The sequence below is a fragment of the Amblyomma mixtum genome, chromosome 1 (assembly GCF_055824585.1).
Source record: "Amblyomma mixtum isolate Tamu chromosome 1, ASM5582458v1, whole genome shotgun sequence".
NCBI lineage: Eukaryota > Metazoa > Arthropoda > Arachnida > Ixodida > Ixodidae > Amblyomma > Amblyomma mixtum.
This window is the reverse complement of record NC_143012.1, coordinates 162,694,345-162,709,952: the sequence shown is the minus strand read 5'-3', so window position 1 is coordinate 162,709,952 and position 15,608 is coordinate 162,694,345. Positions and strand designations below refer to the sequence as shown.

The window sequence follows — 15,608 nt, the reverse complement described above, 5'->3', positions numbered from 1 at the left end:
GGCTCAAGAAATCAAACTGAAAACAAAACTTGAGGCGGTTGCGGTTAGCGTCATCAGCTACAAAACCATTACAATATGTTCTGTATATCTTCCCCCACACATCACATTAACATGCCAAGATCTAGAAAGCCTGATCGATGAACTGCCGGAGCCATTTCTGGTAGTTGGCGACTTTAACGCTCACTCTCCGTTTTGGGGAAGCGAACGCTGTGACTCTAGAGGCCAAACAATCGAAGATTTTATACTTTCGAATAATGTCTGTCTTTTAAATACGGGAAAAGCCACATATTGCTGTCCAAGCTCAGCAAAAATGAGCTCTCTCGATTTAGCTTTCTCATCACCATTACTTTTTAACGATTTTAAATGGGATGTTTTAAATGACCCCATGGGCAGCGATCACTTACCTACCGTCATCAGGCTCTCATCGTCCACTCCAATCATCCCCACAAGGCCACGGCGCTGGAAACTTCAGCTCGCCGACTGGTCACTTTTTACAAAAAGTGCCACTCTGGAAAAGGAATTTTGTGACGACCTTAGCACAGATGAAATTAATGAGAAGTTTACTGAATGCATAATATCGGCCGCTACACTCGCTATACCACAAACAACAGGACTTGCACAAAAGAAACACAAAGTGTGGTGGACAAAAGAATGCACATTAGCAAAAAAACAACAAAACAAAGCCTGGAGCGCTCTGCGTCGATATCCCACTGCAGAGAACCTACTCACCTTTAAGAAGGCAAAAGCCAGAGCGCGCTATGTGCGAAGAAATGCAGAGAAAACCTCTTGGCAGAAATATGTCTCCTCAATAAATAGTTCAATAACATCAAAGAAAATGTGGGAAAAAGTTCGTAAATTTACTGGTGACCATACCCCTTTCACACTTCCTCTCTTGACAGCACCCGGGACACAAACATCTTTAGAAGAACAGGCCAACATTTTGGGCGAGCATTTTGCTGAGATCTCAAGCTCATCGAACTACACAAACACATTTCAGAAACACAAAGCAATAGCTGAGAACAAAGATTCCCATCCGGAGCAGGTATACATGACGATTACAACCAGCCTCTCACACTACAGGAATTAAAAATAGTATTATCTTCTGGAAAAAAGACAGCACCAGGACCAGACAACGTGCATTACGCTATGCTTGCACATCTCTCCGAGGCTGCTGTAGAGGCACTGTTAAATTTCTTTAATAAAATCTGGATAACTGGAAATATACCTGACGAGTGGAAAAAAGCAGTCATAATACCCTTTCTCAAACCCGGAAAACCACCAACAAGTCCTAGCAGTTATAGACCAATAGCCCTCACCAGCTGCATTGCTAAATCTTTCGAAAGTGTAATAAACATTAGACTAACCTTCGCACTTGAATCTCGGCAACTACTAGATATACACCAATGTGGGTTTAAGAAAACATGCTCCACCACAGATCATCTTGTCCGCCTAGAAAACACCATCCGGGAGGCGTTCATCCACAAGCAGCACTGTATTGGGGTCTTCTTCGACTTGGAGAAGGCCTACGATACTACGTGGAAGTTCGGCATCCTCCGTGACCTAGCAGAGCTAGGTATCCGCGGCAGGATGTTGAACTGCTTGAACGACTTCCTGGCTAACCGCACATTCCGAGTCCGCCTAGGAGCAACTCTCTCCATGACTTTCACCCAAGAGAACGGCGTACCCCAGGGGTGCATTCTAAGCACGACACTCTTCATTGTAAAAATGAATTCCTTAGCTAAAGTAATACCCAAGTCCATAATGTATTCAGTTTATGTAGATGACCTACAAATAGCATGCACGTCCTCCAGCATATCAACCTGTGAGAGACAAATACAAATCACACTAAATAAACTAGGTTCTTGGGCGGACAGAAATGGATTTAAATTTTCCCCTCAAAAAACAGTAGCTGTTCTTTTCTCATTGCGACGAGGCCTACAGGTCGATCCCAGTCTATACCTGAATCACACTGCGCTACCAATTAAACAAGAACACAAATTTTTAGGCCTAACTTTCGACAAGAAACTCACATTTCTACCACACATTAACAACCTTAAAAAGAAAGCTTCTCAAGTCCTCAATATCTTAAAAGTGCTCTCACGGAAGCGGTGGGGGTCCGATAGAGCAAGCTTTTACAAATATATCGCTCTCTGGTGCGCTCCAAGCTGGACTACGGGTGCATAGTATATGGTTCGGCAAGAGCATCCTACTTAAAAAGATTAGACCCCATTCATAATCTTGGTCTGCGCCTATCATCTGGAGCATACAGAACATCACCAGTAGCCAGCCTATACGTTGAAACTAATGAGCCCGCTCTTGAGGACCGAAGAATCGCACTAACATGCACATACGTCTTAAAAATCCGTTCTCTTCCGAAACATCTCTGCCATCCAGTTGTCAACAAATGCCCATCTAAAAGATTATTCATCAACAAACCACATTCTATCAGGCCATTACTATTGCGCTTTGAAGACAAATGTGAAGAGCTAACAGTACTAGACTGCTTACCGAATATTGCACAAAAGAATGAATATTTGCCACCATGGTACAGCCTGCCTTCAGTATGTGACTTCACAATGACACATTTAGATAAAAAGCAAACGCCAAATGAGTACATATTACAGGAATTCTTTGCACTACAAGAAAAATATGACACCTACATTGAATTTTATACCGATGGCTCAAAAACAGAAAGTCACGTTGGAAGTGCAGTAATTCAAGAAAAAAATAAACAGATAATGCGATTACCAGAATGCGCATCAGTTTTTGCTGCTGAGTGTTATGCCATCTTCATAGCTGTAGAAAAAATAGTAAGAGAAAACATCAAAAATAGCATCATTTACACCGATTCCCTGAGTATGCTCAAAGCACTGCACTCCAGAAATGCTGCTGAACCCATAATAGGTAACATCATACATAACATTGTTAAAATCACAAAACAAAAACATAACATTAAATTCTGCTGGGTTCCTAGCCATGTTGGAATCGTAGGTAATGAGAACGCAGATGTGTGCGCTGCACAAGCCCGAAATGGCCAAATAAAGCAAGTGAACATACCGCACAGGGATTGTTTAAAGTTTATCACCAGTAAACTCAGAAATAAGTGGCAGGCCGCATGGCAAGATCACGTAAACAACAAATTATACTCTGTGAAACCAATTTTAGGGGAATGGCAATCATGTAGGCATCAACAACGTTTTACCGAAGTTATTTTATGTCGGCTCCGCATTGGACACACCCACCTCACGCACAACTTTCTGCTAGCCAAACAAAATAAACCTCTCTGTGAAATGTGTGGTGCTGAACTCACAGTGAACCACATTTTAATTTCATGCATAAAACTAGAAGAACTAAGAAAGAAATATTTCACAACATTTTACAGGGAAAGCATGCCATTACACCCCATGCTACTCTTAGGTGATCGAGCACTGGTTGACATTTCATGTATTTTTAGGTTTCTCAAGGAAGCCAATGTTTTAAACAAACTCTAAGTATTTTTAAAAAGCTTCACCATTAACAAAAACTCTAACCTTGTGTTTGGCGCATCATAGCCTCAGTTGCTTTTGCGCCATAAAAATCAATATAACCTAACCTAACAATAAGAGCTATCAGCAGCTTAGCCTAATAAATTGTACTCATCACCTACACCACCTCTAGAGCTGAAATTAAATAACTGCGCTCAGTGGGCAAGCACCACCGGCCCCAGCATGAGAGCCTAATAAATTGGGTATATAAGTTGGAGCAGAAGTGTGTTCTTTGGATGTACATATTGAGCTAATGTATGCTACTAGTGCCTGAATGTGCAGTGTTGCTTGTGTGTGATGTATGTGTGTCTGTTGGCTTTGATTTCCATAAAAGCATGTTAATTTCAATTCCATAGAAAAATGTTGATTGGCACTACCCAGTCAAAAAAACCATTGGGACCAATTGGTTTTCAGACACCATTGGAACCAATTGGCTCAAAAGCCAACTGGAACCAATTGGTCTTTCCTATTGGTTTCTAGCCAATTGGTTCCAATGGTGCCCAAAAATCCACTGGTTCCAATTGGAAGTCTCAATGGTTTTTTTTTACTGGGATTGAGTGCAGCGAAGCGCAACTATGCGCAAGGCGAGAAGGAAGCCCTAGAATTAATTTTGGTCTCAGCAGGTTTCATAGATACCTGTACGGGCGCAAATTCATGCTGTATACAGACCACCAACCACTGTTGGGGATCTTGGCATCAGATAAACCCATTCCTTCTTTGGCTGCAGCTAGGATTCAGCGTTGGGCTATCACCTTAGCAGCTTATCAGTACACCCTGCGCTACAGGAACGGCGAGCACGTTTGTTGCTTACGCCGCCGCCGAGTGATTCAGTTCTTTTGCGGGCGCAGGTCAGCCCAAATAAAGAGCTTCGTTTCCAAGACTGGTTGGTGTCTTCCTGACCGCTGGACTGCCGTCACTACAACGTGACATCTGGTGGAGGTGCGGGGTAGCCTTTCATGTTCCGGACACCCCCTACAAGTCGTGACGCCAACCCTCTGAGTCATCTACCGCAGGACCTGAGTCCAGTCCACCGCGCAAGCCGATGCCTGCAAGGGGACGCACCAGAGTTCGGGATTCTGCCGGACCCTACCCGGAAGCGGAAGCCAGCAGCAACGCCTACCATGAGCTTGCCCCAGACAATGACTCCAATCATTCTTCAGCAGCCCCGGGTGCCACCAACCTTCGACGCTTCGCCAGGCGCCGACCCCGAAGAATGGCTGGAACAGTTCGACCGTGTGGCTATCTTTAACCAATGGGACGATGTCATGAAAATTAGGTACGTCCTCTTCGCCTGGAGGGACCAGCAAGAATCTGGTTTGAGAATATGAGGAAGCTAGCCTTACGGATTGGGAAACCTTCAAGGAGCAGCTTCTCAAGACCTTCAAAAACGAGACCATTGCAGTGTACACTGAGGAAATGAAGCGTCTCTTCCGGCGTGCCGACGCGAGCATGAAGGAAGAAGAGAAGGTGAAGTTGCTTATGCGAGGAGTTAAAGAGCAACTCTGCAGGCCTCGTACGGAACCCACCGAAAACCGTCGCGGAATTCGTAGAAGAGGCATCCACTATGGAAAAAACTTGATGCCCGAGCCCGCCAATATGACCGCCAGCAGCGCATTTTCTCAGCAAACTGCCTGGACACCGCTAACAACGATAACCTGCGGGAGGTTATACGCCAAGTTGTGCGAGAAGAGCTCGGACGATTGCTGCCAACGGGAACGCATCCGCAGCTTACATCACTCAATGACGTAATCCGGGACGAGGTTCAACAGGCCTTGGGTGTGACGCCGACCACCACGCAGCCTGTGGGGCCCCCAGCCATGACTTACGCCGCAGCTGTGCGCCGTCCTGCACTTCGACGACGGGACCCAAGCCCCTATCGCCCTCAGCCAGCTGCGTTGGACAGCCGCTCTCTCGCCCCAACCCGCCCGTCCTACGAGCGTCGCACACAGCCGAGAAAATGCGACGAGTGGAGAACTCCCGACCAGCGCCGCCCACTATGCTTCCACTGCGGCGAAACCAGTCACGTACTCCGGCACTGCCCATACAGAAGACTGGGCATCCGAGGGTTCTCTTACGACGCTCCACGACCCCGACCCGGCCAGCGACCAGCCGAAATGGAGGAGTTTTTGCGTCGGGAAGAATACTCATCGCCGAGCCGCCTATCACGTTCCCCGTAGCCATCGTCCCCGCGCTTTGTATCTCCTAGCCGAGGTTACGCCGTGCGTGGACGCTCCCCCAGCCCCCGAAGGTTAAACTAAATAAAGCAACCTCTGGAGGTGAGGTTGCTTCTAAGTGCTATGACAAAGATCCTCCATCGACGAGTACTCAAGACCATGCCTCAACTACGACGACAACACCGACGACGACGACGACTCGGCCAGACTTCAAACTTTTACCGCTGCCCAGTGAAGTAACGTCGGAGTACGCCCACCGCAGCCTCACTACTCGACGAAGCCGAGATCGGACACTGAAGGCAACGGGCATGACCCATAGGGGGCGCGCGAGGCGATTCAACATGGCATAAGATGTGGCATAAGGTTAGAATAGTAGGAAACCGTAGGCAAAGTTGATGGAGAATCTTAATGAGAATTGCCAACACAGTAAACAAAAAAAATAATAAATAAAGAAAAGCTGAGCATGGTGGCAATTGACACCACCCCGTTTCAAAGGGGGCGCTCCTATCCATCCATCCATCCATGGCTGTCACTGGGATGATACTACAGTTCACTTGCGCGTCGTCGTTGTTGTCGTGTGCCGAGCTGCGCCGCGGAAGGTTGTAGCGTTGTAGTGCTAACCGATTTTCGGTAGTCTGCTATGACGTCGCTACCATTCGGCAGGCCGCTGTCTCTAGGAGACATCATGAACCATATTGGAGCGGCAGAAACAAGAATCCGATGCCTAATTGAAGGCGAAGCGGTTCTCAACGCCGGCCATGTCATCTGCTGCGGCGTGAAGGCTTCCAGCATTGGATCCGTCACAAGGACTTTGCGTGCAGACATCGAACGTTCAGCAAAAACCACATGAACTGGAGTTCATTTACAGCCAAGACAGCTCCATCAAGGTATGTCACACGTTTTACTGTGTACGGAGCCAACAGTCCAGCATGAAACGCTCGGCTCGCTCGAAAGTATGGCAATTTCCTCACTGGCGTCCCAGAACCCTCCTCGCAGCGCCGCCTCTCCTCCTCCGCTCTTTTCTCCCTTCTCCTCTTTTTTTCTTTCACGGCTGTTGCGCTCTTCGGTCTATTCCTCCGGCGAGTCTGCCTCCGCGCACCGCCGCCGCGAATCTGCGCGTGTTCTGGACCTGGTCAGCGCGCCTCTCAATGTGCTGACGCATGAACACGTAGGTGGTGGTGGAAACGTTTATTGCCAATGATGTAAATCGTAGGGGGCGCCTCGTTTGCCGCAAAAGTTTGCATGATTACGAGCATTGGTCTGGGTATCGGGCATGCAGCAGTATTGGGTTTGTAGTTGTCACCAATGTGCAGCCTTCGCTATGGTGAGGGACGGAGCGGGGGGTGCGTATTCCCTTTTTTTGTCTCGGTAATACGAGAGAATATCACGGAAGGAGACCAGGTAGTGCATTCCCTGCTCACGACAGGCATTAAAGGCTTTCGCCTTAATAAAGCGATTCTGCTCGTATTGTCTTTCACAGCTGTTCTGCTCCTGGCGAGCTTCTAGGGCGGCCGGCTCGCGATTTTCGCGTTGCCCTTCGAGCCATTTGTGTGGCCGGCACGTTCCTCGCGCAAAGAAGGCGACTGCGCACGTACTTAAAATGGCGTTAAAGGGCGATTCACACGACGGTCCGTTCGCCCGCGGCCCGCGCACTACCTGGTCTCCTTCCGTGATATTCTCTCGTATTACCGAGACAAAAGAAGGGAATACGCACCCCCCGCTCCGTCCCTCACCATAGCGCAGGCTGCACATTGGCGACAACTACAAACCCGGACTGCTCAATACTGCTGCATGCCCGATACCCAGACCAATTCTCGTAATCATGCAAACTTTTGCGGCAAACCAGGCGCCCCCTACGATTTACATCATTGGCAATAAACGTTTCCACCACCACCTACGTGCTCATGCGTCAGCACATTGAGAGGCGCGCTGACCAGGCCGCGGTTCAGAAGACGCGCAGATTCGCGGCGGCGGTGCGCGGAGGCAGACTCGCCGGAGGAATAGACCGAAGAGCGCAACAGCCGTGACAGAAAAAAAGAGGAGAACGGAGAAAAGAGCGGAGGAGGAGAGGCGGCGCTGCGAGGAGGGTTCTGGGACGCCAGTGAGGAAATTGCCGAAAGTATCATGTCTCTAGACAGGCTGTGCGGTTAAGCCTGCGGTCTGTCGCAAGTACAGTCAGCGTCAGTGGTGTAGCGATGTTTTTACCGTTAGGCATGACGATGTCAGTACAGTTGTTGATAGTGCGTCGACAAACATCGCCAATCTGACTTACGCGTAAACTCCCGAGCGCCGACGGAGCTCTTGAAAGGTCGCCGAGCCCTTCGACGTTGCGGCGACATCACGTCGTAGCAGCCTTAAAGGGATACTGAGGCGGTTTTCGAATCAGCTAACCTTCTAGGGTTTTGAAGTACTGTCATTGCTGATCACGTCTGTGAAATTATTTTTTCGATTTTGGCTAAAACAGTGGCGCAATCACCAATTAAAAATGCGATGTTTAAATTTCCCGCGCCCCGCGCGAGCGCAGGAGAGGGGAACAGCGGAGAGGGAAACCTCGTCCATGTCGGCCAGCGTGACGTCATGTTGAGGAGCCGGGGATGCTTCGGCGCACCCGAGCGCGCTTGCAGCGCGCGTTGTTTCTCGTGCTGCATGCGTTGTTCCTCGTACTGCGTGCGTTGTGACGTACAAAGCGTGTCAGCTGACCTTGAGAATCAGATTCAACAGGCACTACTCTGCGTTCGTGTCCACGAACAACTACGGCCGCGACTGTGTCGTCTTCCACTGTTTTCCGCAAGATCACAAGCTCGCAGCGCAACCGCTCGCTTCTGTGACGAAGAATTCAAGCCGACTAAAGCAAGCTTACTCTGCTCGAAACACTTTCGTAAGAGCGGCTACAGGCAGAGCTTGTCCTAGTGTGATCTCTGGAGATTTCTGTCGAAAAGCCGCGGCTGAACCATGACACAGTTCCATTGATTTCCTCGCGCATAAGAGGCGTGTCACCATTCCGAAGAAGCGCCTCTTTTAAAAGTAGAAACATGCTCACTTAGCCCCTGAAGAAACCTTATAGAGGCTTAAGCATGTGTCGCTCTCCTCAGCTTAGGTGCGGCCAGACCACCTGAGACGTGCTCAGCAAGGCTCGGTTAGTGATTTTATACTCGGTTCGACGTGTCCAGGCAAGTAAGCAAGCAAGCAGAGCAAAGCACAGTAAAGCAAAGCAAGCAAGCATCGAAGCTCTTCATATGCGGCATCTCGTTTAATCCTAGCTAAGCAATTAAAATGAAAGCGTTCGACGTTGATTTCGGATGCAAATTTATGAGAGAAATGAATGCCAACCGAGTTTTTGCAAAAAAACGCCGCAACCTTACTCGGTTTCTTCATCAAGTTGTGGCAGCGGGCGAGTTGCAGCTAGCTTGGCTTTTAAACACACATATAGTTGGCAACTACTTCACTGAACCTAAACTGCAAATCTAGGAAGGGCGAACGTTTCCGAGGCAGCGATTAATATTTTCTGGCATCTGCTGAACGCGCCAGGAGTGAAGCGTATTTGTGCGCGTATTTGGCTTGGTTTCCAGCACACCATTATTGCGTCACTATCTTGTGGTCACATGCCTCGCAGTGCTTGGCCACTGTGCTTCGCTAATTTTGACACCAACTTTGTGCTCCATCGTTTCCTTGAAATACTTTCTTGCCCCAACCTGCAACGCCGGGTACTGAGAACAGGATTTTTTGTACACAGTGCTTTGGGCCTTTTCTTTAGGATGACGCTCTTCCGGGCGAGCCAGGAGGCGTCCGGTGGTGGTAATTGACTTGAGCATTGTTCGCACCCCTTCCTTTCCGAGAATACGAGCCGAGGTTGTGCTGGCACCTTTTACGCATGGTCTGCATCGCGTCTTTGACGCTGGCGTATGCTTGTGCTAGGCATAGAATTTTTTGCTTTTGTCTTTTTTGGTTTCAGGCGATACGTGGAATGAGCAAACTGTAGTATCCTTTTCTTCGGTGGTCAGTAAAAAAAAATACTCGCCGTATTCGCTTTTACAACGACACGGAAAGCTGCGATCTGCCCTCAACGCAGCGCCGGCTCCGCATCGGCAGCTTCTCCAGTCCTCAAAGTGACGTCACGACCTCTCTTGACCAATCACGGGCGGCGGCGCGCCGCGCGGCGTGCCCCGCGGCACAGGCCGCATATTTCGGCTAAAAAAGGCAATTCGCGCTTGTTTTTGCCTTATTTGGATGCGATATTCCAGTATACAGCATGAAAAACTATAGGATGCCGCTGCCAGCCCGATTTTCAGAAAAAGTGCTTCAGTCTCCCTTTAAGTAAATATGCTAGCGGTCGTACTGTGTCTGTCATTGCGTTGCACATCATCCATGACCACCTTACCCAACAGTTTGTGCTCATACAGGCACGAATGTTTTTATGTAGGGCGGGCGCTGCTCTTGTCTATGCAGAGTTAACACCAACGTTTATTAATTCCAAAATTATTACAGAATGCCTTACCATATGCGAGGTTTTCTTCATGCTGATTATCCTTTGGACTGATAATCGCTGCGTTTGAAAATTAAAATTCGTTTGCACACTGTTCATTTTCAGGGCCACTGCTCTTGCAAGGCTGGAAACTCCCAACACATGCAAACACATGGTCGCAATTTTGCTGTTTGTAAACAGGCAAGAGTGCTTTTATTTCATCTTTTTATTTTCATCAGGCACAGCTCAGTAGAGCAAGTGTGAAGTGGCACTTTGAGCATGTAGAACAACTCATGCAACCTTAGGCAGTTTCACACAAATAAAGCACATATGCAACCAACAGAGCTAAACTCTTCATTCTTACGAAAATATCCTTGCTTTCTGCTAACTAGCATTAGTATCACCAAAGTTCCGAACAGTAATATGAAAAGTTCCTTTGTGTGCATGGTTTAAATTATTGAAGCTAGATTAAAACACTCTTTGAAAAACTGCAAACTATTTAAATACTTGGCGGCACTTAGTACAGACATCTAAAGGCAGCAATGCAGACATGTGCTACAGAAGTATCACTTTTCTTCATTCACAGGACTGGCATCAACAATCTGGAGCATCTGACGTGCACCGACCTGAAGCAAGCCTGGGGCAAACTGAAGGCATCACCGATGTACCACGCAAGAGAACTAAAAGAACTGTGCCATGTGAATGCGCAGCAACGGCTACAGCTACCTACAGACACACAGGAAGCCATAAGGCAGAGACTGACAGCAGCCCTGCCAGAAAGTGCATTGGCACTTCACTTTCACGGCAGGCTGCAGGAGAGCTCTCAGTCACCTGCTTCGGATCCAAGTGACGATGAACACCAATTACTGAGCCATATGATGTGCCAGGACATGAGGCCCTACACTGATTTCACGTACCATAATGTTTGTTTCCAAGAGGTGGGAAATTTCAAAATATGCAAATCATCAGACCAAGATTTGACAGAACGGGAGCAGCATTTTTACAGAAAATATGTGGCGGTGACTCGGGAGGAAGCCCTGCAGATCTTGGCTGCAACACAGAGTCAAGACAACACCATATGGCACAAAGAGCGGAAAGTCAGGATAACCGGGAGCAGGTGCCACGCATATTTCACTTTCCTTCCGAAGGATGGCCGCACTTGGGAGCATAAAATGTCAGTAATGATGGCCGAAAGCTTTCGTGGCAACCAGGCAACACGCTACGGAAAAGCAAGCGAAGAGCTGGCTATTGCCGACGACAATAAGTAAAACTAAAAATTCAGTAACAAAGGTTGGCCTGGTTGTGCACCCTCTCTTGCCTTGGCTAGGGTATAGCCCAGATGGTGTTGTCTTCACCAAGGGAGTGCCAACAATTCTCCTAGAAGTAAAGGTCCCAGTACACGGCAGAAAAAAGGAAGCTGTAGATCTTGTGGAAGAAAGGAAGCTTCCTTGTGTAAAGAAAGATGGAGAAAACATTGTTCTCAACAAGAGGCATTCGTATTTTTCGCAGGTGCAGCTTGGGATGCTCCTGCTCAATTTGAAGTTAGCACACTTTGTAATGTACTCCAAAGTAGACTCACTAATCGTCACCATGCACCGATGTGACGAACATATTGACAGGCTCATACGAAGGCTGCAGTTCGTCTATTTCCAGCACCTTTTGCCAAAACTTGTGGAGTCTCTCTAAAGAGGTACAGCTGTATTTCGAAGTGGTGAGGTTTTTATTACTGCAAGGTTTCACAGTAAAGTATAAACACTGAAGCATGATGAACAGGCACAACTTGTACTGAAAAATCTTCAGTTCTTTGTAAATATGGTGTACTTAGTAAAACACGTTGCGGGGCTAGTTTGTTATGCATTTTCTTTCCTTTAAATTTAAGCAGCGCTAACTTTTAGGACGCTAACATAACAGGACAGCGCCCGTCCTGTTATGTCCTTTGTGTATTTGTCCTAAAAGTTAGCGCTGCTTAAATTTGAACGAAAGAAAATATGGTGTAGATGGTGTTTATATGTACATTTATGTATGCTCCTCCTGCCCAGACGTTCTCGTACAAATAAAAACGACAAAAATATGATAAAAAAGTTGATAAATGTTAAAAGGTTCTGATACAATTAAACAAAAAATGGATTCTGTCTGCAGTTGACATGCCTGGTCTAGTTAACATGCAGTCCAAATCTCTTCTCAGAAAGAATAGGCGTTGAAAGGCTGACAATGCCTGCGATTGTGATCAATACCTGATCAAGCGCTCACACCATTTCCCAAGGAACGGGCCCCTTCAGAATCTTGAACACTTTCATGCGTTGGATTGCTCGTTCCACGTGCACCCTCGCCCTGGCAATTTTAAGCGTCTTTTCAGATTCGGCAGCTGTGAACTGCGCCTGGTTCCGCAGGAAAGGGGGCTGCACAATTCCGAGTCCGTGTTCCGCACAAAGACTATCTATGCTAAACCCTTTGTCGATCATTACATCGTCCCTAAAGCTATCTAGCTTGTTGAGAACTGCTGATTTCTCCACACAAGCTTTATCGGAAGCTCTGCCGCCAAACCCATCACTAAGAAATGTGATGAGTCCTGCAGGCGACACTCCAATAAGTACCTTGGCAGTGTGCATGCCTTTGTGGTAGGAGTACGTCAATATCCTACATGATGCACAGTGAGATTTTTCTAATGCAATTTCCGTGCAGTCAAGCACAATGCGAACTTCTCGGTAGTCTTGAAAGCACTGTGGCATGTTCTTTCTTACCTCATCCTTTTCAGGCCATGGAATAGCACCTTCCAAAATGGCAGCAAGGTTTCGCAGTGTGTCGTAGAAGTGCCTTGCTATTGTCCTTCTGCTTACGCCGATCAACGTGGCCAAACATTCGAAAGGAAGGCATGTTTTCAGCCTAGTGAGCACAAGCACTACGCGGTCAAATACAGGAATGGCTGTGTTCGAATGGTCTATTCTAGCCACCTCATTTGATATGGCCATCAGTGCATTCATCGAATTCACTCCTGTAAAGGCCACGACAGCAGCACTGGTTGATAGCACATCTACCAACTTCAACTTATTCGGCGCCAGGACATCAGTATTAACTTGTACACCTTTGTCCAGAACATTCTTTTTTAGCACATTTTCGACATGGCTGCACCCCAGGAGCTGCAGAAGTGTGTCGGCCACCTCCACATCCTGTGCAGCAGCGCAATCGAACTGGCTATCTTGCCCGATTGAAGCCTTGTTGAGGCAGGAATCACCTGGCACTGCTTCTGAGTCAGCCATCTGGATCACAAAACCAAATGTGCGCAAGGCATGATGAGAAGATCCTAAAGCAGTAGCAATAGAATGATGACAACACATAGTGCGGCTACGTCATTCGCAACGCTTACCTTGGTAACGTTACTGGTAGCCAGTTCCGCCTCAGTGGGCAAGGCGAGTGGCACTGACTCTGTGTCTGAATCCCTTGGTAAGGACGCTTCTGCACAAAACAAAAGAACCCACACCCGTGAAAAAGTGACAGCACAGCCTAAAAATTACCATTTGTTTAGAGCTGTTGCGTTTTAGCTTTCCCAACAAATGGGATGACGTTGTTAAGCTCACGAACGTCATCTTCTACTTGACTGACATTGCCAACTTGTCGTTCCGCAACCACGAGGCGGATTTTACTACCTGGGCGGCTCTCAAAACCAGCCTGACTGACGTCTTCGGCCGCCCCGCTGTCCAAAAACTTCGTGCCGAACAACGTTTGCGCAGTCGTGCCCAGCAGAATGGCGAGAATTTCACCAGCTACATCGAGGACGTCGTTGACTTGTGTAAGCGGCTCAATCCATCTATGAGCGAGGCTGACAAAATCAAACACATTCTCAAAGGGATTGAGGACGACGCATTTCAAATGCTGGTGTCTAAAGATCCCCAAACCGTCTCAGACGTCGTCTCTTTGTGTCAGAGCTACGACGAGCTCCGAAAACAACGTCAGGCCACCCGGCGTGTCAGCTGCCCGGACGACAACCTTTCGAGCTTGGCGGTAGGCGGTCCTGCTAACGATCAGCCGACCCTTCTTCAGCACATCAAGCAGTTTGTGCGAGAGGAGATCGCCCGTCAGTTATCGCTGGTTACCTCCCAACCCACCCCAACGCCATCACTATCGCCTTCGATTCAGCGTGTAATCCAGGAGCAGGTAGCTGAGGTCCTGCCGCCCACTAATTCACCTACTCTGGTCACTGCACCGTTGACATATGCTGAAGCAGTCATCCGGCCACGACCTCAGCCGGTTCTTCCGACTTATGCGCCGCTTGTCAACGTGTACCCTCAGCAGCAGCTCGCCCCTGCACTGCTACGCACTAACCATCCTTTGCCTCACACCGGTCCCCGCCCTGTGAATCCGTGGCGCACCCGATAACCGCCCCATATACTATGCCTGCGGTCTCGCTGGTCATGTGGCCCGCTGGTGCCGCACGCGCGGATCCAGTCCTTACGACTACGGCCGCTCACCAACGTATGACGCTTCATTTCCCTCCGTCCCTGTCTCTTCTCCTCTGCCGCCTCCGAATCCCTTTCCGCCTCGCTCAGACTCCTACAACCAAAGCCATCGGTCACCGTCTCCTCGACGCCGTTCGCTCTCTCCTATGCGCCGCCGGTCCCCACCTCTTCAAGCGGAAAACTAGGCGCCGCAGTTCCGGAGGCAAGAACTGCGCCGTCAACGACCGTCTCAAGCCCTATGAACGTTATGGAAGTGATCGTTAAAGGTGTTACTGTTGACGCGCTTATTGACACTGGTGCTGCCGTGTCCATCATTAGTCGCAGCTTGTGCCGCAAATTAAAAAAAGTGATGACGCCGCTTTCTGACCTTTCGCTTCGCACCGCCAGCGCTGACCCCATTCGCCCTATCGCAGCGTGCACTGCCTGCCTCGTCATCCAAGGCCTCTCATACACCATTGAGTTCGTCGTTCTCGCCCGCTCCTCTCATGACATCATCCTCGGGTGGGACTTTCTGTACGCGCATCACGCCATCATTGACTGTGCACGGGCAGAAATTGATTTGTCGCCGCTGTGTGATGCTGTGATGCTCTTTGCTGACTTATCTGACAAAGAATGTAATGTTCAAATACCTGATGACTTCAAAGCTGAGTCACGACCCAATCGAAAATCTGTTTGGCAGTCAAGTGAGGCAGTCAAGTGGCTGCAATACCCACCCGACATCGCAACAGTTTGTAATTACTTTATCCTGTCTAAGTTTTTACGAACTTGCCAGATCAGTTAGTAATGGAAATGCTGAGCCTGGCGTTCTCACAGCCCTCCTCGAACCAGACATGATTGAAGGAAGACTGGTATGATTGAGAGCATTCTCAATGATCATGACATTCCCAGCACACATCAAGAGCAGTGCAAGTTGTGCTGCTCAAAGATTTACCTGCACTTGTGAGCTTGTACTGAAAACTACAACACCTTACACGTTTAGACGCGGCCTGGTTCG

The 15,608-nt window shown here is 48.4% G+C and overlaps 1 protein-coding gene across 2 annotated transcripts in view; it reads right to left on the bottom strand.

The window, feature by feature from the left end:
* Positions 1 to 10,368: 10,368 nt before the first annotated feature.
* Positions 10,369 to 15,608, bottom strand: part of LOC149369585 (uncharacterized) — a 123,134-nt gene continuing 117,894 nt past the window's right edge. For both annotated transcript variants that reach the window (XM_089559016.1, XM_089559012.1), the window contains 2 exons: positions 13,525 to 13,613; positions 10,369 to 13,417 (listed from right to left, as the gene is read on the bottom strand). In XM_089559016.1, the coding sequence (XP_089415142.1) occupies positions 13,556 to 13,613 (58 nt within the window). In that variant the 3' untranslated portion in view covers positions 10,369 to 13,417; positions 13,525 to 13,555. The remainder of the gene's footprint in view (positions 13,418 to 13,524; positions 13,614 to 15,608) is intronic.